General features: G+C 33.4%; 2 protein-coding genes and 1 non-coding gene across 4 annotated transcripts; all 3 read left to right on the forward strand.

Moving 5' to 3' along the window:
* The first annotated feature begins 465 nt into the window (after positions 1-465).
* On the forward strand, positions 466-8,760 carry LOC126745027 (60S ribosomal protein L6). Of its 2 annotated transcripts, none has more exons than XM_050452677.1 (6): positions 466-519; positions 914-1,161; positions 7,575-7,735; positions 7,916-8,100; positions 8,286-8,371; positions 8,605-8,760. In XM_050452677.1, the coding sequence occupies exons 2-6, from the start codon at positions 914-916 to the stop codon at positions 8,678-8,680; spliced, it is 756 nt and encodes a 251-aa protein (XP_050308634.1). In that variant the 5' UTR covers positions 466-519; the 3' UTR covers positions 8,681-8,760. The 2 variants fall into 2 exon arrangements, with proteins under 2 accessions (XP_050308634.1, XP_050308635.1); XM_050452678.1 differs by lacking the exon at positions 466-519 and adding an exon at positions 524-553.
* Positions 8,148-8,218, forward strand: LOC126745428 (small nucleolar RNA SNORD58). Its single transcript, XR_007663543.1, has one exon. It is a non-coding gene; the product is annotated as a small nucleolar RNA SNORD58 (small nucleolar RNA).
* Positions 8,761-23,321: 14,561 nt separating the features above from the next.
* LOC126745028 (glucose-induced degradation protein 4 homolog) lies at positions 23,322-24,577 on the forward strand. The gene is made up of 4 exons (XM_050452679.1): positions 23,322-23,609; positions 23,729-23,896; positions 23,950-24,182; positions 24,239-24,577. Exons 1-4 carry the CDS (start codon positions 23,463-23,465, stop codon positions 24,300-24,302), a joined length of 612 nt encoding a protein of 203 aa, XP_050308636.1. The 5' UTR covers positions 23,322-23,462; the 3' UTR covers positions 24,303-24,577.
* Positions 24,578-24,799: the final 222 nt, after the last annotated feature.

Genomic DNA, 24,799 nt, shown 5'->3' on the forward strand with positions numbered 1-24,799 from the left:
CAATATCTTTTAAATAAAACCAATACCATGTCAGTAATTTTTTTTTTATAGTTTTATTTCACTTCAAACTTGTATACCTCTCAAAAAAACACCCTTTATACCTTACTTATATAATATCTTACTGAAAACTTGTGTCGTGTAAAAGGTGTACCCAAGTTTAACAGAACACAATATACAGCTTCCCTGCACATTGGATCATGTGTAGGCGCCTTTAACTGCAAGTTGGATTAACTTATGTGTAGTTCTGTATTAAAGTATGCCAGGCAGATTTGTATTTAATATATTAATATATACATCGCTATTATCTGTCTATATATCTACTTTAAGTAGGAAACCCTTCTACCAATTTTCTTTGTTTTCGGTAAATTACATCTCAGGAACAAAAAAACTTTACTATTGGCAGCGCTGCGTAATACTTGTCATTTGTCAAAGTCGTCCGTGTGTTGTCATTTGTCATAAAATCAAAATGGCATCCGCTTCACGTCATTGTCATCCTTTCGCCATAAACATTTCAGAAAGGTGAGTTGTTTCATTTTAGCAAGCGAAGAATCTGGTAAAATTTAAATCATCTCACAGTTTTTCCATATCCTAAATAATGGTTTTTATTGTGTAAGCTCCTAGTTTCTAGTTCTAGCAAGTATTTTTTCCGAATTTCATTTATTTTATCTAAAAATCTTAAAAAATTTGATTCATACTTAGGTTAGATCTTTCTATTTGTGATTCTTAAGTTTCATTGCTTATTCCCTCTTTCCGGTAAAGATTTTCAAATTTTCATGATGATATTCAAACCTTAGGACACCGCTGAAAGTTCTATGTCGATTTTATTCAAAACTGATGAATTTTTCATTATAATATATCTTATACAAACATCTGATTCTAAATTTTAATAACATGCATGGTGTTTCTATTTCAGATGGCACCCGCCGCAAAGAAGAAATCGAACCCAAGGAACTACGACCTGGGTAACGGAATCGTCAGATTCTCCAGGTCAAAAGTTTACCACAAAAAGGCCCTTTACAAGTTTGTTGGTAAAAAAGTTGCTGCTCAGAAGAAGCCTGCCAAACCAAGGGTTGTTGAAAAGCAAATCGGAGGTGAGAAAAATGGAGGGAAACGTTTCGTTTTGGTGCAAAAACGTAGGGCCGTGTATCCAACACAAGACAAGTAAGTGAATTTAAACTTCATCATGTTTTATTGTGAAATTTATTGAATTAAATATGACCACATGGGAGTTTACGAAGCACATTGTAACATTCACACTTATACGCCCCATTTCCATTAAGCTTAGATCCAGATACACCTTCAACCCTATTAAGCTTTTTGCCTTTAGAGTTTATGCATTGTAACTAGAGCATTCATTTTATCAGATGTGTGATCTTTAAGAATTGAAATAAATTCATTTAATGGTTGTTTCTATGTTTTTTGCTATTACCACTAATTTTTCACCAATTAAAACTATTGAAAAATACGAGGGCAATATAGGAATTATAACCATGTGTTTTATTAGTGAAAAAATAGTCCATACTTGTAGAGGATTGTAGGTTAAGGTAAAATGAAAAACTGAGAAAAAAGAGTCTCTGTACCCTTGTTTATTCTACATATTATAGCTTAAAATTTTCACCATAATTCAGACAGCAGTGTCCCATTAATGGGGGGAATAAAATGTTAAAATTAACACATCTGGGATTGAGTTTATATCAAATTAATGTATTTTATTGATAAACCTTGTTAAAAAAATCCATAGATTTGGAATATCCAATTTAATAGTCAAATATTGGATCATCAAAAACACTCTATAAGTGGAAGCCTACATAAATACTAAGCATATTCATCAGCATATAGAGGAAAATAAATAAGAAAATGCTTCAATTTTGTAAACAATGCTAACGCCTCCTCTATTATTTAATTCTATCGCACTCTAGATCAGTCATATAAACTCTAGGTATTAAACATAGCTTTAACCATCCATTAATTTTCAAAATTAAAGCCACTGTTTAGTCTCTTAGTCTATATAACAAAATAATAGTCACTCAGGATTAATGGGTAACAAGATAGTGGATAAGGAAGCAAAAAATACATACAGTTCAATTTAAAAAAAGTTAAATAAACACCTTAGTTGTTACCAATCATTTTCCAAAATACTTGTTAATATCCTATTTTGGTCCAAAAAATTTGTTTTAGTGGTATCAAAAAACAGGTAGGGTTAAGTGGGGTAATTGTAAATGTAAATATTTTTAAATATATTTCTAAATAATTAAAAAATCATAGGATATATTATAACCTTCCTATCCACCATCCTCCATCTAAGATGGTTTCCATCAAGTTATTTGCAGTTTTATGGAGTTATGGTTCATTTACAATTTCCTCTGATATTTGGGGTAAATTAATTTTAGTCTAAATATGGGTGATGTTTCAAAACAAAGGGTAATTGGAAACAAATGGGCCAATAATAATTTTTCCTTGACTAATTTTATATCAAGATCTGTCATTTACAATTACCCCATGTGCAACGTTTATAAATACACCATTAAATAATACTAAACATTTGAAAGTAGTTTTTATTAAAGAAAAAAAGCCTACAAAGCCACTTCTTAAAAAAACATAAAGAAAAATAAAAAACTTAACTCTAGTTAACTCAGTTTTTGCCCAATTATGGTCTATTTTTCAAATACACTAACATAGCCAGGAAAAATATACAGCAATTTTCTTTTTTCCAACTTAATTTTGGGGTCTGGTAAAATTGCTACTATTGAGCTGAACTCAATCTCTGTAGTTGGTTCTTCTCGAGCAGCAAAAACAGTAGAATATTTATCTTCTCTTCCAAAACAATTGACAGATTTCCCCCTCATCTATAGATACTTGTTCAATGCCTTCAATGCTTGTTCAATGCCTTGCTGAACCATCAAACTTTAGACCAATATCCCTTCTGTCCACACTTTCAAAGATTATTGAAAAATTGGTTAAAAAACGTGTGATGTCTTATTTAAAATCAAAGATTATTCTTAGTGGTTCTCAATTTGGCTTTCAAGAAAATAAAAACACAAATGACGCAATGTTTAACTTTATGAGTGATGTCTACTGCCAGATTAACGGTGGTGGAGTTTCTGCTGCTGTGTTTTGTGACTTGTCAAAAGCCTTCGACTGTGTCAGTCAAGAGGTTCTGCTGCTGAAGCTCTTCCACTATGGTTTTAGGGGCTTGGTGGTGAGTTGGTTTTCTTCATATCTGAAGGGTCGTCATCAGAGAGTGTGTGTGGGGTCAGAGTATTCTGATATCAATCTGTTGCCTGGGGAGTACCTCAGGGGTTGGTACTGGGACCAATACTTTTTCTCCTATATATTAATGACCTCATCTGACTTAATATCCAGGGAAAATTCACACTCTTTGCTGACGACACCACCATTCTTTGGCATGGGTATGATACCGACTCTTTGAGAATAGCCATGTTGGCTGATCTTCAACTTATATATGAGTGGTTCAGGGCAAATTTACTATCATTAAATCCAGAGAAGACCAAACTAATTTGTTTTACAAATAACCGTAGTCTTGATAATATTCTTATTGCTAACTGCCCTGTCCCGCCTTATTCTAACAATAAGTTTTTGGGTCTGGTGATTGACAAGGAGCTTAAGTTTGAGGACCATATACGGAGTCTCAGAAGAAGTTAAGAGATTCAAAAAGGAATTAAAATCACTTTTATTATTCAGGACATATTATAGCCTTGACGATTTTTTTAATGATACCTTTTAACCTGTGCTCTGACATCATTTTAGTGTTTTAGTTTTGTTTCCTGTTAAATAATTTATTTTACTTCTTCTAAATTCTGTTTTATTGATAGCTTTACTTATTTTTTAATGAAATTTATCAAAAAGATGCTTTTTTTTTCTCAATCTGTTTTGTTATGATTAATTTTGGTAATGTGTGTAAATTTTATGGTAAAGTGTTTTAGATGTTATGTTTGTTTGAAATTTGAAATTTAAAGTGAATTTGGAATTTTTTAGTTTTTAGGATGCTTGTACACAAAATTTTGTTGTCTTACATAATATAGCACATTTTCTTTCATTCTTTCTTAGTGCATGGTGTGGATGAGTTTTTAGATTTTACCTGATTTTCTTGATACCTTCTTAACAAAACAGGATTAACATCTGCCTCAGGAAATTTTGTTGAATCAACTGGAAATGTGCCAGTAGAAATAAAACCTTTAATGATGTTATCATGTTTCATAGAATCTCTTCAAACCTCTCCTAATAACTCAACAAATTGGGATTTTGATAACCTTATGTTACCTTTACCAATTTGTTTTTTCGTGAAGGTTATTAGTTTTTTTGTCCAAGCAGTTTTCACTGGACCGAAGACACATTTATCCAATGGTTGGATGTTATCAGTCAAATGACTCGGAAATTTGTAAACTTGAATGTTGTTATCAAGTGCTGCATTTACAATGCCACAGCTTATGTGAGAACTATGCCCATCATACATTAAAAGAGCTGTTTGATTTGGTGTTCCCCATGTCCTTCTTTTATTCTGAACCTCTTGCACAAAAGCTGTAGAAAACCATTCAAAAAACTGGGGTTCCTCCATCCAACCATTGGATGAAGTAGTGTATAGGGTCCCTGGGTAAGCTTTTCCTGAAATCCTTCTTGGTTAAACTGCTGCTCCTTTAAATAGTATATAGGGGGGCAAATATGAACCATCTGCACAAATTGTTGCCAACACTGAAATGGATTCTCTGCCTGATCCTCCTGTGACATGTACTAAAGCTAAAACCAAAAAGGAAGGTAATACAATGTTAAAATTAAGGAAACTTACATTTTCCTTTTTCTCCTAATGTCTTTTTGTTTGTGTGGATCAGTACCAAATCCACTTTCATCTGTGTTAAAAATAAATGATGGTTTTTCTTCCAAATTATAATCCTTTACAAGCTGCGAAAGTTCATTATAAAAATCGTAAACAACTTCAGGGTCTCTGGCATCTTTTCTTGATTTTTCTAGTAGTTCAGGTTTTTTAAATGAAATTGAGGGATTCTGTTTTAAAAACCCGTAGTACCAATTGTCTTCGGGTATACCATCTTTAAAGGAATTTTTAATTTGAGAAATCTTGACATATTGAGCCTCATTATTCTTAATTTCTTCTTTGTCACAGGGATAATCCATCCTAGCACGAGGTTTAATACACTGTACCAACTTTTCTTTTTCTTCTTTTGACAACACTGATGGACGCCTAGCACCTATTTTATCTACAGAGATATTGCGTCCTTTAATTTGATGAAAAATACAGGATTTGGGAACACCGTAAAAGTTTTCAGCTTGTTGATATGTCTTGTTTTTATTGAGAACATCCTCCGCAGCTCTTCTTAGATCTTCTCTGCTATATTGAGGTCCCTGGCGCTTCTTCGTATATTTGCGAGGCATTTCTGAGAAGCAAACAGTTATTTACAATACTAATTTTTTTGGGGTAATTGTAAATTATCAAAAATATACAAAAACCCTTTTGTCAAAAAGACACAATTGTTGCTAGTCAGATACTAAGATGGCTAACTTACCTTTTAAAAATATTTAGAATAAGTATTAATCAATACACACTCAAAATTTTTACAAAAACATTCAACGTTTATAAAACCATTTTTTGGTGTTTTCGACACATTTCAAAAACACGTGCGTTAAAACCTCATCCCACGAAATACAAATGCAACCTGATCATGGACATTATAGCCTAAAGCCCGCGCCTATTTGACAAACACGCCTTTTACAATTACCCCACTTGACCCTATACCACTAAAAAAATCTTTTTTTAATTCTTGGCACATTTCACTAATGATTGTGTTAAGATTCAAATAGAGTTTTGGTTGGTGGTTAAGCTGTTTTGTGATTGAGTGTCACACGAAAGGTTCTAATGATAGGCTCCTATTTTAAGAACTTTAGTTGCTTGTCATCATTTCAATTAATAACCTATATGAAAGTAACAGAAATATGTGACTGTGCTAATCAGTTAATTGATGACCTGAATCAGACTTGTTTGTAAAAGAAAAATAATATTCTTTAGTGTTAAAAGTTTGTTTAGTGCTTGTTTTTTGTACTTTCTAAAATAGCTTCAACAGTTTCTTATTCTCGCTAGTTTTAAGTACCTATTTGTTTTGAATGTTGGAAATTACACCTTGTAACAGCTTGAAACAGTTCTACTGAGCTTTTCCAAAACCAAAGCTGTAGGTTCTGCAACCAAGATGTTCTTCCAGGCCTTTTTTTATACCTCTGGTTGTAATGTGGTTTGTAGTATGGAGTATCGATCTTTCTTTCTCTAATGATCACATCTCAAATGCTTTCATTTTAGTGGTGCCTTCTGCGACTATCCAGGATTCTACTCCATACAAAACAAAAAAAAGACAGCATGTAAAGTGCCTTACTTTCATTTTTAATGTTGTGGCTTTTGAAGATGGCACTCATTTTGTGAAATATTGTCCTTGCTTTTCATATACATTTTATTTTTTGTGCACTCTCCCATTGTTCATTTATGATGATTTCAAGGTTTCTGTCAACATATAAGAGAATCTCCATTTATATGTCTTTTGGTGATGGTTATTTGGTTTTTCTTTGAGCTGATATTAAGGCCATATTGTTGTATGTACTGTTTGCTAGGTTGGTAATCTTAAATTTCATAACATTCTTTATTCCACACACAATTTCAGTGTTACAGAACTCTGCTCAAGTGCACTTAAATTTTGAGAGAAGGTAGTTTTGGACAAAACTTTTTGCACATGTGAAGTGTCACCCTTTCAAGTTCATTAAAAAAAACTGTATGAGGGTAAAGTAGCTGATTAAATAAATCACTAGAACACTGAATATTGTTAGTACTGTACTATTGCTGTTAATAATAAATGTTTAAGTAAGTTTCATTAAAGAGAATTCTAATTTCTAAAAAAAAAGTAACAAACTTTTTCAACTAATTTTATGGTTTCAGTAAATCTAAATCTAGTTAAGAATAGATACTTATTCAAAAATTAAAATGTCTTCAAATTAATAAAAACAATGTATAAATATTTTGATTCTATTCAGCAAAGTATACAATTTCAATATATTATCCTAAATTTATTATCAAAAAAATTAAAGCTGCTGTTTAAATATTTTTCTGAGTAAAACATGATTCAATATGTGTCACTAATTAATCCTCCTGTTATTAATACAATAAAAGTAAGTAAAACATTAATGTTATAATGTATAAACCAAAGATTAAATAATGCAAAGAAAAGGCACTTTTTATTACTACGGAGTATAACCCTTGTAAGGTGTAGTTGAAAAGTATAGTCCTTTCTAATGCTGTAAAATGATTTAAACATTTTAGAGTTTCGCTTAAGGACAAGATCATTGAGAATTTTACCATGGATTTTCCCTACCCATGGAATATCTGTAAACAAATTTTCTACATTGTATAATTTACTATAATTAACTTTCAACATAAGTAAACTAATCAGAGATTCTTTTAAGAATATCTTACATTTTTCTATCATGGTTGTAATATCCAATTTAATCTTTTTTGCCTTGATAATATTCTAGTCAAGATATGTGACCATATAAAATTATTTCAGGATTGCAAAGAGGCCAGCTAAACAACTATTCAAAAACCACCAAAGGTACTTGAGGCCCTCAATCACCCCCGGAACTGTCTTAATTTTGCTGGCTGGTGGACACAAAGGAAAAAGGGTTGTTTTCCTTAAACAATTGAGTTCCGGTCTACTTTTAGTTACTGGTAAGTCTTACCACAACTTTATCATTGTAGGGCTTAACTAAGTTCTTAACATGATGAGTATACTTAGGACACCTTAAGATGTACCATGATATGAATCATTATTATCTGAAGTTATTATCATAAATATATACTTTTTATTTATCAAATATTGCATCTTTATAATAGTCATTTTTCTTTAAGGACCTTTTGGTATCAATGCCTGCCCTCTGAGACGTATCAGTCAAAGGTATGTCATTGGGACAGAAACCAAAATTGACATTAGCGGTGTCAAAATCCCAGAGACTATCAATGATGAATACTTCAGAAGGCAAAGGCAAAAGAGGGCAAAGAAAGAGGAAGGAGATATTTTCCAGAAGAAGAAGGAAGTAAGTTTTAATTTCTTCAAGTGTATATTATATAATTTAGCTGGTAAAAACCATGATGACTTATCTTAGGACACCTTTAGATGTACCATGAAACAAACCGATAGTGGGACTGAGTTTATATTTTAATTTTGATTATTTTTAAAAAATTCTGGTTTGGTGTAAATGATTAAGTAAATCCTTTTCAGGGATACAAAGTAAGTGACACCAGGAAGGCTGACCAGAAGGAAGTTGACAAACAAGTGATTGCAGCCATCAAGAAACATGCCGACAGGTATGTTTATTTTTAATATGACATTATAGTCCTTACTAATGCTATAAGATGTTCGTCAAAAGCTTATAGTTTCGCTTGAGGACTAAATCAAAACAGCTTTTACCATGAGTTTCCCAATATACATATGAGAAATTCATAAATAAAGTTTGTTACAATTAAAATAATCAATTACTTCTTGTACTTTTTTTATTTAATCTTGATCGAATTTCTTTTTAATTTGATCTTTTTTCCAGGAAACTTCTTGTGGGATATCTCGCTTCTATGTTTGGACTGAGGTCGAGCCAATACCCACATAGGCTAAAATTCTAGAGTTTTTAAGTTACTAAACCACAGTTTATTGCCAGTGTTGTTGTACATTATTTGTTCAATAAATTGTGGATTTATAAAAATGTGTTTTATTTCTGTTATTATATTTTTTAAATGACTGAATCGAATTTTGGTGAAGGTGAGCAGCAAAGGGGGTCTGTTGGACGTATAGGTCTTTTGATGGATTTGACATGCCTCATCGATGGTTACCGCACGTCAATCGGAAAAGTCCGATGAGGCATTAATTAATTGAGTATTTGTAGACCCACCGCCACATTCATACGTAAGCCTTGAGGTGCTTCTAAACCCATTGTATTATTTCGTTCAAATACAAGTGGCACTAGAACCAGTGTCGCATATATTCGGCATTAGCGAAAATACCCAAAAATGTCCTATCGCATTGTTTGTCATCGATCTGGTAAGGTAATTTGATTTTTAGTCTATTCCGGTATTGCTCGTAGTAGGTACGGCAGTCTGAATATAAAATGGCGTCGAGTGAGCCGAATACATCGCGAAAAAGAAAATAATCGTTTTTGCGGCCTTGCAGAGGATGAAATAAATAATATTCTAGGGTGTCTGGATTCTGTTGAGGATCCGTACGCTGACAGTGGAAGTAAGTATGTACCAACACATAGTGAGGCAAGTAGTGATGAGGAAATTGATATACCCCAAGTGAAAGTGACAATGAAATAATTGAGGAACAGGGCTATAATTTACAGGAAAATAGAGAAAGGCGAGAGGTAAAGAACGCTTTATATGAAGATTTTTCTATAAAATGGTCTAACCGCAAATTTATTCCTTTAAACCATGACTTTGACGCTTCAAATTCTGGCGCTTGTGTGGAAAATATGACAAATACTTTGACAGAATTAGATTATTTTCTTTTACTTTTGAATGATGAAGTGATAGATATGATAATCACTCAAACAAATAAATATGCCTTAGAACAAAAAGAAATAAATAAAAAAATAATTTGGACACCACTTACTAAAGAAGATTTCCTCACTTTTATTGCTGTACTTTTTCTTGCTGCTCGCCATAGAAAAAACAAATTAGTAGAGAATTGGGCCACCGATGAAATACTATACACTCCGATATTTGGAAAAGTGATGTCCAGAAACCGCTTTCGAATAATATTACGCATGCTTCATTTTGCAGACAATGGCGAACAAATTAAAGGTGACTCATTCCACAAAGTTCGAGAGATTTTTGACAAAATTAAAACTACGTTTGCCCAGAAATTTGTTGCATTCCAGAACTTGGTGATTGATGAGAGTTTACCTAATGCTTTTTAAAGAACGTCTGCTATTCAAGCAGTTGATACGAACAAAACGACATCGTTTTGGCATAAAACTATTCCTCCTGTGTGATTGTGAGACAGGCTACGTCCTAAATTTTATCATATATATAGGCTCAAAAACCGAAATTGAGTTATATCAAGATCTTAGCATAACAGGGTCGGTTGTAACAACCTTAATGGAATCTTATTTGAACAAAGGTCATTCCCTCTATACTGACAATTGGTATACCTCACCAGCTCTTTCCACCTATTTATTTAAAAAAAAAACAAACACATGTGGTACAGTTAGGAGTACCAAAAAGCAAATGCCGGATCTATCAGGAAGATTGGACAAGGGTCAAACAAAATCCATGTCTAGTGATAATATTTTAGCTGTCAGATGGAAGGATCGAAGAGACGTTAACATGTTGACAACTTTCCACAGGGATTAAATGACCCAGTTGACTAAAAAAGATAGAAAAACGCGGGAATTTGTAAAAAAACCAGCATGTGTGGTGGAGTACAACCAAAATATGGGAGCAGTTGATAGGACTGATATGATGCTAAGTTCGACAGAATGCGTAAGAAAAACTTTAAAATGGTACAAGAAACTCTTTTTTCACGTTGTGCATATTTAGCATATTATTTTCAACTATTTTTTTTTTAGATATGTTGCTCCAAAAACTATGTCAGTAAGGGCTGCACCAAGTCATCAACGTCTTACGGGGCGTCATTTTCCTGCTATCATACCAAACAACAAAGTTCGAAGATGCATTGTTTGTTCACAATCCAAAATTCTGGAGAAAAAGAAGCGACGAGATTCCAGATATATGTGCAACGAATGCAACGTGGGATTGTGTGTCGCTCCCTGTTTTGAATACCACACAATGAAGGATTTCTAAAAAAAACGATTAAAAAATTTTCTTAAATATTTTTTAGAATTTTTTGTTAATTTTTTGTAAATTATTTGAAATAAAGTCCTTCGTAAAACTTTTTGTCTCATTTTTAGAGTGTCGTATAAATACATCAGTGGGGCTCAAGGCATTTTCAAAAGTCTGGGAATGAGGCCACTGCAATGACATTTATGACCGGTAAAGAAAGGGTTAAAAGATTCTTCAGTGTCTGATTCCTTAAGCTTATTTCATACGTATTAATGAAATTAAAACCATATTTAGACAAATCAGAAATTGACGAAGTTTTAGTCAAATATTTATGAGGTTGTCAGAGTGTGTGTTAAAGATCTTTATTTATTTATTGAAAAAACTTTACAAACACTATAAATCGGGTAATAGTAATTACATGTAAAGCCTATAACAGGAAAAAAAAACATATTAAAATAATTTCACAATAATAACACTAAACCTAAGAGAAAAAAAAAGATAAGAAAAAAGTAAAACATGATTCCTAAACTATGTCCCGATGCTCAAGCAACCTCCTAATTTCCTTAAGCCTGATATTAAATATATCTTCATCTTCAAAGACATTGTTACAAATCCTTAACATATTATTGATTGGAGATGTAGTATTAAAATTATTTATATAAAAAAGGTCTTTATTAGTTATTCTTAATCTAGTCTTTGGTATCTTAAAAGAAATGTATTCAATTAGATCACAACTCAAGTATTTAACATTATTTACAATGAAATATATAAAAATGACTGCCCGATTCTGCCTTCTGGTACAGAGCATCTGGAAGTCAAACGTTTTTAACAATGCCCTATATGACACCATATATACGACCGGGCCTCGGGCAAGAGGAAGTGACCGAAAGCAGTGCAAGAAAGCTTTGTAAAATGTTTGCTCCAAGAATAATAATGTAAGTACAACATTTTATTATATCGAAGAAGATCACAATCATTGTCACTTTATTAAGTTACGTAACATTACTTTCACTTGAATTATAGAATTCGCTACATATTCCTATGTACTTAAATTATTAATCCTATTATGTCGATCTTAGTTTATCTCTTGTCAAATTAGCTCTTTTATTTGGGTAACTCCACTTAAATCGTTATAATTATATTTTGCTGTTAATACAAGGTATTTAGTGAACTATATATTTTGTTTCAATGCTAAAGCACAATATAAAAAAACAAAAAAATAAAACTTAAAATTTTTAAATTTTATATTTTAATTATGAAAACACATATGTGAAATCAAAAAAGAAATAAATCTGCTAATTTCTGAAATAAGTAGTGTTGTGTAAACGCATCAACGGCCTATAGTGTTAAGTGATATTGCCGAAAAGAGTCAGCGTGTAAATAAATAGTGCAACGCTCACATATAAATTGTTTGCCTTCTACATACACGACATCTTCTTCGGGAGTCAGTCCTACTGATTACATGTTCATGATAGGTGATAGGTGATCAACCCTCACTTCACTGGGTGGTTCTAATGGAAGTGGTCTAGCGACAAAGTTCTTTGTTTTTAATAAGCGTACGGCGATGAATGATTTAAAATTCAGTTGTGACATATTATTGTGATTCCCCGTGTTGTAGAGTTTCCAGGAATTGACAAGAGTACTGTCTATTGTATTTTTAAATAGTGGCCACCACCATTTCTTACCCATCACACCGATTCTATAATTTGCCACGCCATTATCATGCAAATCTACTCCCATGTATTTATTATATCTTGAAATTACAGCTGGTTGCCGTATTGACACTTCTTTTTTCGATTTTCTATTATATCTTTTAGCAGAAGTAAGAGGTTCTACATGATAATGGGTACTAATTGCTAGACTTGTCTAGACACACTTGTGACAGGCAATTTCAGTTATTCGGCCGGTGATGCGAGAACGCAACAGCATAATTTATGACCTAATTAGGAAAACCCTGGTTCAACTAGGCCCCGATTTTCAATTTTATGGTGTAGTTTGGAATGTAATTATAATAATTATATAATTATAGTGTTAAAAAAATACAAAACTTTGAAAATAAAAACATTAAATAGGAGTATATGATTTTTAAAAATGTGCGGCCACATATATGAAAAAATCTGGCTTTTTAAAAAATTCGTACAAGAAAGCAAATGAAAAAAATGGTTCAAATTTAATTCTGTCACTTTTGTTCAACCTTGCGTAAATGGTACCAGCCCATATTTCAGGCGAAAAAAGCACTATTTTTTTGTAAATAAATCATTAGTGCAGTGTTGCGTATACGCATCACTGGCCATAAATGGGTTAAGGTCACAGTTACATACATGTAACCGTCACACGGCCTTGTCCTACACTGGCCCAACCCCCGGTGTGACATATTAGTATTCTTCGTTCTTTCTGACATACAGAAATCTTAAAAATCTTTTCTGTACCTTCTCAATCATGTCTGAATGTGATAATGCTTCAGGTGACCAGATAGTAAAGGCATACTCCATATGTGGCCTAACATTATAAAGTCTAATGATAGTGCTGACTTAAAATTTTTACTGTTTCTTGTTACAAAACCCAAAGAACGGTAAGCCTTATTAACTATTTCACTATAGTGACAATTAAATTTCATATTGGTCTGAAAAGTTACTCCCAAATCTGTAATAAAGTTTTTTCTAGGAATTTTGGTATTATCAATATAGTAGTCTTCAAGAAAATAGTTAACTTTACGAGTGAAAGTGACCACAGCACATTTTTGAACATTAAGGGACATCTTATTAATCTTAAACCAATCAACCACAGAACATAGGTCATTTTTTAATTTTACAGCATCTTCCTTGACAGCAATAGTTTTATATAGTTTAAAATCATCAGGATACATCAGACTTACAGATGAGGAGGGTCATTAATAAAAAGAACAAAAAGCAAGGGACCAAGCTTTCTATCTTGCGGAACACCTGAGGTTGACATATATTGATCTGATAGACAATTACCAATCTTAACCACGTTATTTCTCCCAGATAAATAAGATTTCATGAAATTACAAGCTTTTTTAGAAAAACCAGAGCCAACCAATTTATTTAAAAGCACACAGTGATCTACCTTGTCAAATGCCTTCTCACAATCGGTGTATAGCAAATCTAACTGCTCCTTAGACTCAATTGTCTGAGAGGATACACAGATTTGTCACTGTGGATTTATCATTAACAAAAGCATGCTGACAATTGTTAATTTTATGTTTAACATGTTCATATAAATTATCATAGAGAATATTTTCAAAAATTTTAGATAAACAATTTAAGAGATGGATAGGCCTATAATTTAATATATAATTTTTCTTGTCTTTTTTATGAATTGGTGAGATCATTGATAACTTTAAAATATCTGGAAAGAATTCCTGTTCATTTGACAAGTTGAAAAGATACACTAGGGGTTTTGTTAAAAGTTCAGTACAACCTTTATAGATATAAGAAGGAATTTCATCAGGGCCGGTAGATTTTTTAGGTTTAAGTTTCACATCACTCTCATACCTTTTTTTGAAAACAAAGGTGCCCCATTCTTTATTATTTATGTGATGATCGGAACAGCCAGCTGTGCTATACACAGACTCAAAATATTGGGCAAAAGCATATATTCCTGGATAGCTTAATCAGCTTTGGTAAGACCTCGGTTTAAAGGTGATTGAAGATCCTTATTATCGTCCTATGATCATTTCTTCCCACTTCTAAAATTATAGAAATCATAGTCAAATATAGAATGATGACTTTTCTTTAAAAATATGGATTCTTAAATATTAGCCAGTTTGGATTCCAAAGTGACAGAAATACTCTTGATGCGGTATAATTTTCTTGAAAGACCATCTTGGTCTAAATCGGGGAGAGGAAGCTACGGCAGTGTTCTGTGAATTCTCCCAGGCATTTGATTGTGTGAATCGAGGAATACTGGTGCAGAAACTTATTACGGTTTTCGAGGAGTTACTCTCAACTGGCCACAGTCTTACTTTTGGCAACTAAAAAAATACGTACGGTATTTTATCCACGTTTTTTCTATTAGTTTATAACTGTGTGTTTTCTTGAGGTTGATAATATGGATCTTTCCTACAACATTGATTTAAGTAATTAGATTAATTATTGTGTTGGGCAAATAAGAGTTGACGAAGATGATGAGCAAGAAAAAATATTTTCCGGTATTTGAGACAAATAATTCAAATCAAGAGGAAGAAAACAACCTTCTGTTAAAGAATTAAATGGAATAAAGTTTAATAATAATGAATAATGGAGCCAAACTCATTCTTGGGTTGTTAGGATTTTTTTTTAAATTTGTGAACTCTATGGAAGTTGACGAATATTTACTTTTTGAAGAATATATTTCCTTATTAGAAATAATCCCTCCAATTGTTTTTTTTTTATTTTCTCATTAGTTTTCTCCGTTCCGCATTCAAATACTGTGAGCGAAAGAATTTTTAATTTAATGGGTTCACTTTATTGGCATGGAGAAAAAAATGAAACAGACTGGACATAAAAAAATTAGAAGCCAAGTTAATGGCCAAGCATAATTTTACTCAATCTTGCCAAGAATTTGCTAAATTTTTAAAAAAGGATGGCGCAATTATTATTAAAAAGGTTAAATCTAGACAAAAATATTGATAAAGTTTAGTGATATTTTATTTTTGTCATTAAATTACATACATAAATGTATTTATGTTTTGATTTGCCCCACTTTTTAGGAAGAAGGTTTTATTTAATTTTTTTGTTTAGTTTAAGGTTCTAAAATATTCTTTTACGTTTTGATTTGTTTCTACTTAATCGCCTTGTCCTCGAAAAATTAGTCAAGATTTGTTTAATAGTTTCAAAAGAAATTATCTTTATTTCAAGATTTATAAAGTTATGTTTTATTACTATATGTTCATGCTTTTTATGTTAGAATGTGGCATAATTAAGGCGTGGCACCCCAAAAAATTTCCTGTGCCTCTATTTATTATTCCCTCAAAGCCATTACCCACCTCTCGCTTTTCAATTTTTTAAATCTGGCAACCCTAATCGGAAACGATATGTGAAGTGTCTAAATAACCTAAAGGCAGGGCACAACATTGAGCATGGGGTTCCTTAATGCTTGGCCCACTTCTGTTTCTTTTATAATATAAACGACCTAGCTTCCATCAATATTCATGGATCATTTACTTTGTTTGCCGATGATGCATCAATTCTGTGGCTAGGATCTGATACTGACTTATTGAGGAATACTATAAACTGTGCTGTATTGAAACAATAGTGGAATGGTGGCAGGTTGATTTTTAATGTTGAGAAAACTAATATTATAAACTTTAAATGTACTGTAACTGACAAAGTTCACCCATTGGACATTAGCTAGAACTTTGACTTTAAAATGAATTAAACATTGCTACTTTGCAACTAACTTTGCTACTTAATGAAGTAGCAAAGAAACATAAGTTTTTGGTGGTTGATGGTAGGTTGAAGTTTGATGGCCATATACAGATCTTGCGAAAAAAAATTGGCATTATCATGTTTTGCGGTAAGGGTAGCAAAAATAAATTTGGGGTATAATGTTTCAAGTAATAGAGTCCTACTTAACGTATGCAATACAATTTTGGGGTTTTGCACACAGTCATTTGATTCAGTCCGTTTTTGTTCTGGCCCCTAATTGCAACTTGCGAGCCTCTGTTTATTCGCGAAGGAATGTTAAATTTTACTTCACTTTTTATCTTAATGACTGCAAATATGGTTTACAAAAAATACAAAGGATTACTAAATAGTAGAACAATGCCATCGATGGTAACAAGATTCGGAAAAAAAGTTTGGAATTAACCATTCCAAAAACTTTCTTGTATTAACGTATATGAGGGAATAAAAATATTTAAGTACATATTTAGCAATGTCCTGGAAATCAAAAGTTTAGATAGTGAGAGACTTTTTAATAAGCAGGTCAAGAAAGGCCTTTTATTCTCTACTGAGTACTGATACCCAATGACATGGTCAGCGTCTTAAGTACCAGTGCCCAGTTAAAAGACCAGTCATTAGCGGGATTTTACGTCTATTAAGGTGCGGTAAATGTGTGGTGAGACAGGCAGATGACAGCCTATGTATGTGTGGCTTAGCCTGCCTCATACCAGATGTATATAAATATTAACTCTTCTATCCTTATTCATATTTCAATCCGTTTGCTTAATTTGCAAGCACGTATCAGCAATTCCAAAAATGCTTTCTCAAAATGACCCACTTAGGAATGGGGCGCATGATCCGTATCTACCAACCCCACGGTCAGAATTAGTTAAAAGCTCTATAATGTACTCATGTATAATGTTTTTCCCCATTTCGCAAGTCTTTTAATTCACATTTGGTGTATAGAGCCTTATATGCACTCAACGTTAAATAATTTTATTTAAGGTTGTAAATGTTATTTTATTTAAATGTTTTTACTTTTTGCTATATAGGGTGCCCCAACTCTATTTACACATGATTTTTTCGCCCCTGTGTAGAATATGAAGAAAAAGTTAGGATAAAAAGTGTTTGTTTGGAAATGATAATTTTGTTGACAGTATTGGTGAATGGTTTTCATTGTCAAATAAATTTTTTAAAATGGAACGGCCTGCCTATTTTGCCAAATTTTTACTATTTATTTAATTCTAAATAAAAAATATATAATCAAAGTCGAAAGTGCTTTATTCAGCCAAAAAATATAAATTTTCATTGATAAAACATACTTACATCTTAAAATAAAAAAGTATTAAATACCAAGTGGGGCAAAATACTTAAAATTAACATAAAAAAAACATAAATTACGCGACAGTTTTACCACTAACCAAATCTCGACACGTGTTCCGCAAACTATGTTAGCATTTTCGGGAGAAGATTAAAACTGAATTCAGTTGTAAGTTGTAAGGAGAAGATTAAAACTGAACTCAACTTATCAGAACGTCGGTAGCGAAACACGTGTCGAGATTAAAAATAAAGAGCTTTGGTTAGTAGTAAAACTGTCTCGTAATTTGAGCATCACACCAAAGGTTCCAATCATAGGACTATAAATAAACATATTTAAAAAAATCATTATACATTAACACTAAATATTTTAAAAAGGCTCAGAAATCTCAGAGTATCAACCACTAGGGGAGAGGGGGGTTAAATGATCCCCCTGAGAAAAAAATACTTTAAAATGGGAAAATATTTTCTTTAAACTTGTTTGATAGAATAGGCCTATAAAAGAGTAATTTCTCTTAATAAAGCCACACTATTAACAAAAAAAAATTATTTACTTATTAAAAATTTAACAAAATCATAAGAGTCGCAAAGGGATCATTTTACCCGCGTATTGGGGGTAAAACGATCCCTTCAACAAAAAACTTAAAAAAAAATACTCTGACAGTATAATACCGAGATAAATTGTATTTAAAACCTAAGGTTTCTCTGAACTTTTGCTAGTGCTAAAGGAACATCGGAGCAATGTTCGGAAATAAATTCATCCTCATTTTCTTCAACACCCGCACATAATTCGTGAGCCCATTCTAAACACTTTTTGCATTGAATCCAACCATCCACTGATGTAAAATATTCTTCACAGCAGTGGAGTTAGATTTGTCTCGTCTTCCGAATCCGAAGAGTTGGAAAGGCTTTCTTTTATTTTATTTCCACTTTTCGGCGTCTTCTGCTTTAGTGTCTTCTTGTCATTTCTCTTTTTTGTTTTAATTGTGTTTTCTTTTACTTCCTTTTTCTTGATACTTTCTTCAAGCGCAGTTTTGTATGGCGTGCTGGTGAAGACTGCACTTCCACAAGACTTTTTCTTTCCTGTGTTTCTCTTGCCTTGAATTTTTGGAAATAGTTGACATTCTTGTGGTGTCACTGAAAAAGATGATTTTTTTTGTTTTGTTCATTTCGTCTTGAGCTGGGCCCAGGCTCAGGATTTAAGTACGGATCGTTTGAATCACTAGCGTCATTATCAGAAGCTATATTGGACAATGGGTTACGTGGATTGGAACCTGGTGCCACATCTTCTACAGTTTCATCAGTCTCACTAGGTATTTGATCAGTTACTTTAGCGGCCAAAAAGCCAACATCTGAAAAAACCTCTGGGTCAAATGGAAATATGCCAGTTTTACGAAACCCGTTTATCCCATTTGATGGTATGCAAGCCTTTAAGTAGCCTTCGCAAAATATTTGACTTATTTGAAACACCGTCACGGTTCTACCAGGATGATGGTTTAACCATTTTTCCAATGCTTGGTCTAAATAAACACTAAGGAGACCCATAACAGCAACGTCTAACGGCTGCAGCCTGTGAGTACAGTGTGGAGGTAAATACAAGATGGTTACAAAGTTTTCTCTGGCACTTAAAATAACATCGCGATTTCTTGTATGCGATAAATGTCCATCTAATATAAGTAACACTGGCGCATCCTTACTCGGCTTGACGAAAGATACGAAGCGAGTAAACCACTGCTTAAAAACTTCGGTACGCATCCAACCACTTTCATTACACGCAAAAATGGTACCCGGAGGAGCTCCATCTGTTAGTTTGGCCTTCATTCGCTTTCTACTAAAAATAAGCATCGGTGGGACAAAACTTCCAGCAGCTGATACACAAAGCACCGCTGTTGTTGAAACCCCACGCTCCGCTGATGTTACCCTTGCCACTTGTTTGGAACCTTTTCGTGCCAATATTCTTCAGTTTCGCCCAGGAATAGTAGAAATCGAAGTCTCGTCTACGTTAAAAATTCGGTGAGGCGCATAATTATTTTTAGAGTAAATCTCTTTCAACAAATTGAAGAACTTTGTCACAACTGGTTTAATAAAGGCTCTTGCCCTAGCAGCTGACGTCGCTTCAGGACACCTCAAGGAAATCTCTGGATGTCTTCACCTAAAACCGCTTAACCAATCTTTACCAGCAGCTTTTTCTACATGAGAAAACTTGTGGGGAATTTTGTTCTTTTCAGCAAGTTGATAAGCTAGTTGTCCGGCGAAAATACAATGTGGCAGCTCCAAAGTGACTTTATCTCTAGCTTTGTTACCTTATTTTTGTCCATTACACGCCGTTTAATGCCGGATCCCACATACCAGTAGGGCACATACTCGCTGGGGGAGCACGCCACTGTCTTCTAGGCCGAAGTATTCGCTGTATTAAAATGCGGACAGAAAATCCTAAGCTGCGGACACCGCAATACAGTTGTATCAATATGCTCGGACAGCAGAGCTGCCATTAAGGCTAACACGGCCGCAAAGGTAAGCTCCAAGCTGGTACTAGAGTGCATAAAAGTCCTGAAAAAACTGGTACAGGTTAGATGCAGGGTCCAGCTCGCCTGGATACCTGGCCACGCAGGCCATGCAGGTAATGAGGAAGCGGACTCTCTTGCCAGACTGGGATCCGCGAATGTGCCGATGGAGCCGGAACCCATAGTTAGTATCGCCAAATGCGTTGCGGTCGCGTCAATGAAGGGTCTGCTGGACAAGTGGACCCACCGAAGATAGACTGAGAGAGTCCCCTGGTACGAGACAGGCCAAAGCGCACATAGGTAGACCTTCTGCCTGTCTCACCAAAAATCTACTACGCCTAAAAAGACGCGAAATTCGGCTAGTGACAGGTCTTTTAACCGGTCACTGGCACTTAAGAAGCCATCTCCATACTATCGGTATTGCGGACAACCCGGAATGCCGATGGTGCTGTGAGGAGGATGAAACCGTTGACCATGTAGTCGGGGAGTGCCCAGCACTCACGCGCGCCAGTTTCAAATACTTGGGTAACACTTTCAGTGTACCGAGCAACTTTAAGTCCTTCATACCAGAGAGCCTTATCGGTTTCTCTAAGGCCGTTGTGCTCTGGTAACCCCCGGTGGGGCATAACGGGTCCATCAGGAGACCTATATGCACAACTGCCTTGGCAGCCCACTGTTTCGTCAATTCGTCGTCACGCCGTTTAAGCGATATTCTTGGTACGTTAAAGATTCGGGCAGCGGTTTTCACAGGCATTCCTTGCTTAACTTCTGCTATTGCATTTTTCATGTGCTCAGCATCCCATATTTGCCTATTGGTTATTCGCTTATATGTTCGTGGCATCCTGTAACAATACGACGTAAAATTAGTTTGTAAATAAAAATTAGGATTTACAACAATTTGGTAAGAACTAGGGGGTAAAATGATCCCCTTTTTAAAACGGGATCGTTTTGCCCCACGCTTAGAGGATCGTTTTACCCCAAGGTGACATGCAGTACCATTTGTTAAATGAAAATTAATTGACATATATTAATTGAAAACAAAAACCACAAATCAACTCAGCATCCCTTCCTCAACAAAACAACGTAAGAAGAAGATGGATCAGTCACATTGTTAAAAAATTAAATAAAACAAAACAAATACCTTACCTTATATTATAAACGTAAAAAACACAAGTTCACGTACCAATTGTTGGCAATTCTAGTTATTAATACATTATCTATGATTGTTGGATTCGAACTAAATCGCAATTCCGATTGTGGTCTATTTATAACCTCTTCGCATAAAACATTGTTGCCAATATTACGCTTATTTTGCATAAAATGGGAACTTTTAAATTGCGGGATCATTTCAACCCACAGGGATCATTTTACCCCCCTCTCCCCTATCTATTAACTTATTTGAAAGTCACTTATTTCTCAAAGTTACTTATTTCAATCAATTATCCTCAATGCAATAGTACGCTTTATTTTATTAATTTTATCATACGATTTTAAATAACGTCATAAAAAAATAAAAAAGATTTTTCCAGATTTCGGTTTTTTTCCGGATATCTTCGGAACTATTCAAATTTTTTTAAATTTTGAAACGTCATTTTGTTAAGTATCAAATTTATCAACTTTGCCATGATTTAACCGACCTTGTATCCCTTACGGTTTCCGAGGTCCCAATGATGAGGGTCGAATTTGGGTCACCTTGTATATTTACCAATATTGTCAATTAAAATTAGTATTTCCAAACAAACACTTTTTACCACAGAACACAAATATAGCTTTTTAGCTTAAATTTTTTTCATATCATATACAGGGGCGAAAAAAATTTTATGTACACAGAATTGGGATTTTGTACTTCATTGTAGAAAAATGTATAGTATGTATTTATATTTTATTTGATGTGATTTTTTGTAAGACCCTGTTTATTTTCTAAAGAATTGAAATATTTTTCTTTTGAAGAATTGAAATATTAAGATGAAATTTATCGGTCTGACCGAAAAGAGGTCCAGGATATTTACAAAACTAAAGCTAGCTCAGCGGTACCGTAAGTAACCAAATACGGTTTACACTTAGCGTTTCCCCTCGGGAATTATTTCTATAGGTTTCGATAAAAGAGTCTGAGATAAATATTTGGTTTATAAAATTCATTTGAGTTTTGGTCAGTAAAGAGTGAAGTTATTTAATAAAAACAATAAAGGGTGTTGCGGCGTGAAATAATCTGTGTTGGTTTGGTGTAGTGTTTTACTACAAGAAAGGGTGAGTGTTCTCACAGAGTATGCTTATTTCTATCTTATTGATTACACCGATGTTTTACCTTTTTAATTAAAAATGTGTTTAATGAAATATTTTAATAACCGATTGTTGATTGTCTTGCTTGTGTTGTTGTGACGATTGTTTATTGTTTCTTGTTAAGATACTGAGCTGGTCTGGGACCATTGCACAGCTCGTTGTATTTAACAAGGCTTTGTATTTGGAGAGGACCCTCGCGTTTTGGTGTCCATTGCACCCCTCAGTACAAAGTGTGTAATCGTCAGGAGAGCTAGATCGGAGATTGCTGTTTCAATCTCATGTTTTATGATAATGTTTTTGGTAGCATTTTGGCTACGGTTTGTGAGTAATGTAATGCTCACGTTTTGGCATATTGAACGATTGGGCGTTTTGGCATATCAGTACGTTGTCGTTACTGGGACATTTAACAATCGGATAAAAATAATAAATTGGTAAATAATGAATTTTGGGATATTTAAGTTAAGTGGTTAAATGTTGGTGAACATCAATTAAATGGTTATCGTAAAAGTAAAATCACTGAGCAAGTTTAAAACATATTAATTCATATTAATGAGTTTTGCTTAACTTCTTTTTAATTAATTAATTTTACGGGAATAAGTGTGCTCAGGTTACTTTTATTATTTCAGGTCTACACGTCACCATCTCTACTTTGGAGTCGCCTAAGCGCCCAGTTGTTTTACAAGGTGTTTATTCTATTTTTATGATTTATTTTGATTATTTTGGCTATTTTGAATTTATTTAACGTATTAAAAATTATAAAATTATTTAAATGACGCTCACAGGTTTTAATTATTATATTTTGTTTGTTTTTTAGTACTTTACTAGCTTTGGCTACAAAATTTGTTGACAATAAAGCAAATTATTTATTTATCGAATTTAAAATTGTGTATCCCGACGCTACTGAACATTCGGTCATCTTTGGCCTTTGCAAACTCGCAACTTTTAGCAAGCTAAATTCACACCTCTATATACTAAAGACTTGAAGGAGAAGAAGAAGAACCCACTTTCACTTCATATTTTTTATATTTTGGTTTTTTCCATCCGCAATCTCATTTTCTGCAAAATCAAAGAAAAACTAGCTAAAATTCGCATTAATAACAGGATTTAAGATTTAAAGTACATAGTATCGAAACGGGAAATATGCCGGTAAAAGTGCATCCAACGTTACCACCTCCAGCCAATTCTAAACAACCAGGAATTACCAAGAGTTTGTTGTATAATGGATCTAAATTTCAAGGATTTCAAAAAAGTAAAGGGAATTCGTATGAAGTCGAGGTTGTTTTGCAGGTGAGTTTATGCTTAAATGTAGGTTTATTTTTCCCCGACGTTTACAAAACGATTGTCGCATTAAGGGAGGTTTCAAAGCTTTCTTCTTTGCATAATCCTCAATAAAGCCTATATTTTAGCATGTGGATGAAGAAAACTCATACCTTTGTGGCTATTTGCAAATAAATGGCTTAACAGAAGAGTACCCTAAGCTGACCACATTTTTTGATGGCGAGATTATTAGTAAAAAATACCCATTTTTGACTAGAAAGTGGGATGCAGATGAGGAGGTCGATAGGAAACATTGGGTAAGAAAATAATAATTTGAATCTCATATGGGCTAAAGTGTCTTCTATTTTAGAGTAAATTTTCCCAATTTAACCAGTATGTGAAAACTTTTAACTCTGATAGTTTTGACTATAATCAACTATCAAACACCGATTTTGTGTTTATGAGGTGGAAAGAGCACTTTCTAGTGCCCGATCACACAATCCGAGACATCAATGGTGCCTCTTTTGCTGGATTTTATTATATTTGCTTCCAAAAATCCAAGGCGACAATAGAGGGTTTTTACTACCATAGGAGCTCTGAGTGGTAAAAAGTCATTATATTCCTAAAATTTAATGTGTTTTTAGTTTAAATTTTTTTAGGTACCAATCCTTAAATTTGACTCATGTGCCTGAAAACTCCATACAAATTTATGAGTTTAGGTAAAAATGGTTTATTTTTTTTTAATTCAATAGTTACAATATAATTCGCATGTATTTATTTTTCCATTGGCATTGTTTTAAGATTAAAATTGTTTTTTCCTGTACCATTGATTATGAACTGAAATTTGTACCTTACTTGATTATCAAAACTGTGTTAAATTGATTTTGTAAGTATGTAAATTATTTTGAATATGTTTATATTTTGTATATGGGCAAGAATAGTGTAAATTGTGAGTTTTTTATAAATTATTTATTTAATGAAAAGAGTAACATTTTTAATTTGATGTTTTATTATATTCACTTATAGAGAAAAGTAAACCCCATTTTGGACGCATCACAGTCTTATTGGAATCAGTTTTTCAGGTGGTCCAACAACTTGATACATTAGGTTTTTTCACTCACAAATGTCAATGAAATATTCAATCTCTGCGACATAAAACTAGTAAACTTTCACTTTTTTTGCATGACTTAAACTATCCTAGTATTTTATTACTTACTGAG

The sequence above is a fragment of the Anthonomus grandis genome, chromosome 15, assembly GCF_022605725.1.
Source record: "Anthonomus grandis grandis chromosome 15, icAntGran1.3, whole genome shotgun sequence".
NCBI classification, from domain to species: domain Eukaryota; kingdom Metazoa; phylum Arthropoda; class Insecta; order Coleoptera; family Curculionidae; genus Anthonomus; species Anthonomus grandis.

What these genes read in the sequence shown, in the direction of transcription:
- LOC126745028 (XM_050452679.1), top strand. Translation starts at nt 23,463, where the DNA reads ATGCCGGTAAAAGTGCATCCAACGTTACCACCTCCAGCCAATTCTAAA. An exon ending in AAGTCGAGGTTGTTTTGCAG is followed by an intron (nt 23,610 to 23,728) that starts GTGAGTTTATGC and finishes CCTATATTTTAG; the next exon opens with CATGTGGATGAAGAAAACTC. An exon ending in AGGTCGATAGGAAACATTGG is followed by an intron (nt 23,897 to 23,949) that starts GTAAGAAAATAA and finishes CTTCTATTTTAG; the next exon opens with AGTAAATTTTCCCAATTTAA.
- LOC126745027 (XM_050452677.1), top strand. Translation starts at nt 914, where the DNA reads ATGGCACCCGCCGCAAAGAAGAAATCGAACCCAAGGAACTACGACCTG. An exon ending in CGGTCTACTTTTAGTTACTG is followed by an intron (nt 7,736 to 7,915) that starts GTAAGTCTTACC and finishes TTTTTCTTTAAG; the next exon opens with GACCTTTTGGTATCAATGCC. An exon ending in TTTTCCAGAAGAAGAAGGAA is followed by an intron (nt 8,101 to 8,285) that starts GTAAGTTTTAAT and finishes AATCCTTTTCAG; the next exon opens with GGATACAAAGTAAGTGACAC.